Below are 3,994 nucleotides of genomic sequence, written 5' to 3' on the forward strand. Positions count from 1 at the left end.
CATTCTAACAGTGTCGACTGTTCATGTTTACATGCGTATGCTGTGTGCGTGCGTGCGTGCGCGCGTGCATGTGTGTGTGTGTGTGTGTGTGTGTGATATGTATGTTGGTGTGTATTGTAGAAAAATGACTGTACCATTGCGGAAAACTATAATATTGGTCTTGTCGAGATATACCGTTATTTGTATTCTGTCTGTTTCTTGCTTAAGAGCATTTAACCGATTTTGTAACCCTATGGGTGTGTCAGACAAGAGAACAACATCATCAGCAAAATAGCATTAAGAACAATTCTGTTGCGCCAGGTATCATTTGTATTCCACTGATGTCTGCCCTTCTTTGCCGGATAACTCCACTGCCAATTCATTGATGAACAAGAGAGGCAAGGCCTTCAAGACTCACTTGTGATACACTTTTTAAAAAAAATCCAAGCTTTTTATGTATTGAGTATAATTTCAAAATGTAATGTTTAAGATGAGAAAGATCAGTTTAAAGCAAATTAAATCCCCTAGCATTAATTACAGAGTAATTTCCCTTTTTTTTTACTATGTGCACCAAAAACGTTTGCAAAATAAATAGAACTTCCATGCTTAGCAAAAGAAGTTCCTGTTTGAACAAAAAATGATAATAATGACTGCTCCTGTTGTTGGGTCAGAATATCAGATCAAAGTGCCAAGTTTAGAGAATACAAAAAATATAAATATAACAGTAAATGCAGTTTGCATATAATTACGCTTCTTTTTTATTTTTTATGCCCATCCCAGAGGTGCAATATTGTTTTAAATAAGAGGACTGGAAAGAACTGAATTTTTCCTATTTTTATGCCTAATTTGGTGTCAACTGACAAAGTATTTTCAGAGAAAATGTCAATGTTAAAGTTTACCACGGACACACAGACAACCGAACACCGGGTTAAAACATAGACACTTTGTTTACACAAGTGAGTCAAAAAGGAAAACAGCTGGGGCTTAACCCTTCTTGGACACTGAAAAAAGTCTGAATAAATACCTTTGTCACGAACACATACAAGTACAGAATCATAGATGCTTTTCACAGCCATGTAAAACTTCCCAAGTACCCCGCTCTTTCTTAGAGTACTCCACAGGATGTTTCTGTTCACAGAGAGAGAGAGAGAGAGGGAGAGAGAGAGAGAGAGAGAGAGAGCGCGTTCCCCGGTATGCGCACTGAGTCATGATGATGGAGAGCGTCTAAGTCCGTGTAATACGGCCCGTGTAACTACAACTGCAATACAAGGCAGTATAGCGAGCCCACATAATAGCGGGCCTCAACACACGTCGCGCACTGCTGCTCAACTCTGAAGGCGGACGGTTGTAAGAAGAGAACACATAACACATTGATCATTCCACAACACATCTTTGATCAAGCAGAAAACATATTATCAGTCACAACTGTATACATACATGTGTATTTGCTTGTTTTTGGATCTTTTTGAGAGGGATTAACGAGCCGGGGGAGTATCGACACGGGGGAGTGTGTCGGGGGAGTATCGACACGGGGGAGTATCGACACGGGGGAGTGTGTCGGGGGAGTATCGACACGGGGGAGTGTGTCGGGGGAGAATCGACACGGGGGAGTATCGACACGGGAGAGTATCGACAGGGGGGAGTGTGTCGGGGGAGTATCGACACGGGGGAGTATCGACACGGGGGAGTATCGACACGGGGGAGTGTGTCGGGGGAGTATCGACACGGGGGAGTGTGCCGGGGGAGTATCGACACGGGGGAGTATCGACACGGGAGAGTATCGACAGGGGGGAGAATCGACACGGGGGAGTATCGACACGGGGGAGTGTGTCGGGGGAGTATCGACACGGGGGAGTGTGTCGGGGGAGTGTGCCGGGGGAGTATCGACACGGGGGAGTGTGCCGGGGGAGTATCGACACGGGGGAGTGTGCCGGGGGAGTATCGACACGGGGGAGTGTGTCGGGGGAGTATCGACACGGGGGAGTGTGCCGGGGGAGTATCGACACGGGGGAGTGTGTCGGGAGAGTATCGACACGGGGGAGTGTGCCGGGGGAGTATCGACACGGGGGAGTGTGCCGGGGGAGTATCGACACGGGGGAGTGTGTCGGGGGAGTATCGACACGGGGGAGTGTGCCGGGGGAGTATCGACACGGGGGAGTGTGTCGGGGGAGTATCGACACGGGGGAGTATCGACACGGGGGAATGTGTCGGGGGAGTATAGACACGGGGGAGTATAGACACGGGGGAGTATCGACACGGGGGAGTGTGTCGGGGGAGAATCGACACGGGGGAGTATCGACACGGGGGAGTGTGTCGGGGGAGTATCGACACGGGGGAGTGTGTCGGGGGACTATCGACACGGGGGGGTATCGACACGGGGGAGTGTGTCGGGGGAGTATCGACACGGGGGAGTATCGACACGGGGGAGTATCGACATGGGGGAGTGTGTCGGGGGAGTATCGACACGGGGGAGTGTGTCGGGGGAGTATCGACACGGGGGAGTATCGACACGGGGGAGTGTGTCGGGGGAGTATCGACACGGGGGAGTATCGACACGGGGGAGTATCGACACGGGGGAGTGTGTCGGGGGAGTATCGACACGGGGGGGAGTATCGGGCTGACCCCGGGATAAAATACTGGCGACTGTGCCGGGATTCGAACCAGTGCGCTCAAATTCTCTAGCTTCCTAGCAGGAGCGGACGGGGCGTTACCTCTAGGCCATCACATCCATTGCAGTCAGTCGGTGCCGGAATAACTCCGTTGATGATAACAGTCCTCACTTTGCTGTTAGCCCCGCAACAGAGAGAGACATTGGTGACAGCCAGTTTGGTATCATCGCCGTGTGATGATGATGATAGGGGTGACTGTACTCAGCGACGATCGAAGTTGAGGACAAAACTGCTGGTGGTGGTGGTGGTGGTGGTGTTGTTACAGCTGCTACAGGAGATACAGAGGGTCGGTTCAAGGGCGACAACCGTTTCATACCATCGACCTCGTCCGCCGCTACAGGGTTGCCCACCTTCTCCGTGAATGGCGATCCAGTTCGTGTCAGCGACACATCCCCCGTGTTGTCGTAGGTAATGTAGAAATCTGGAGGGGAAAAAAATATTCTTTATAAAAAAAATATCAGTATCAGTATCAGTATCAGTATCAGCAGCTCAAGGAGGCGTCACTGCGTTCGGACAAATCCATATACGCAACACCACATCTCAGCTAAGCAGAGGCTTGACAGGTAGCGTAACCCAACGCGCTTAGTCAGGCCTTGAGAAAAAAAAAAGAAGAGATGAAATAAATGAAATATAGATAAATGAAATAAATAAATAAATACATAAATAGATAAATGGAAGAAAAAAATAAAGAAAGAATAAATAAATGAACAGAAGGGAGGTGGGGGGAGAGGGGGAGGGGGGGTGGGGGGGGGGGGAGAAGAAAATTCTTTTAGTATTTTATCGCGAAAGTGATCAGTCAATCAATGATGATGATGATGATGGTGATGATGATGATGATATGGATACTTATATAGTGCCTATCCTCGGTCGGAGACCAAGCTCTAAGCGCTTTACAAACACGGGGTCATTTGCACAACAGGCTGCCTACCTGGGTACAGCCGACTGACGGCTGCCACAAGGCGCTCATCATTCGTTTCCTGTGTCATTCAATCAGATTTCAGGCACGCACACATACGTGGTTCATATCATGTGTATGACATTTTTTGTTTATCTACCCCGCCATGTAGGCAGCCATACTCCGTTTTGAGGGATGTGCATGCAGGGTATGTTCTTGTTTCCGTAACCCACCGAACGCTGACATGGATTGCAGGATCTTTAACGGGCGTATTTGTTCTTCTGCGTGCGTATACACACGAAGGGGGTTCAGGCACTAGGCAGGTCTGCGCACATATGTCGACCTGGGAGATCGGAAAAAATCTCCACCCCGCTTCACCCACCACGCACCGTTACCGAGATTCGAACCCAGGACCCTCAGACGGAAAGTCCAACGCTTTAACTACTCGGCT

General features: G+C 49.4%; 1 protein-coding gene across 1 annotated transcript in view; it reads right to left on the bottom strand.

Moving 5' to 3' along the window:
- Window positions 1–2,390: 2,390 nt before the first annotated feature.
- Window positions 2,391–3,994, bottom strand: part of LOC143288879 (uncharacterized) — a 5,963-nt gene continuing 4,359 nt past the window's right edge. Inside the window, exon 3 of the mRNA XM_076597537.1 lies at window positions 2,391–3,069. Within this exon, the coding sequence (XP_076453652.1) occupies window positions 2,756–3,069 (314 nt within the window). The 3' untranslated portion in view covers window positions 2,391–2,755. The remainder of the gene's footprint in view (window positions 3,070–3,994) is intronic.

The sequence above is a fragment of the Babylonia areolata genome, chromosome 13, assembly GCF_041734735.1.
Source record: "Babylonia areolata isolate BAREFJ2019XMU chromosome 13, ASM4173473v1, whole genome shotgun sequence".
Classification (NCBI taxonomy): domain Eukaryota; kingdom Metazoa; phylum Mollusca; class Gastropoda; order Neogastropoda; family Buccinidae; genus Babylonia; species Babylonia areolata.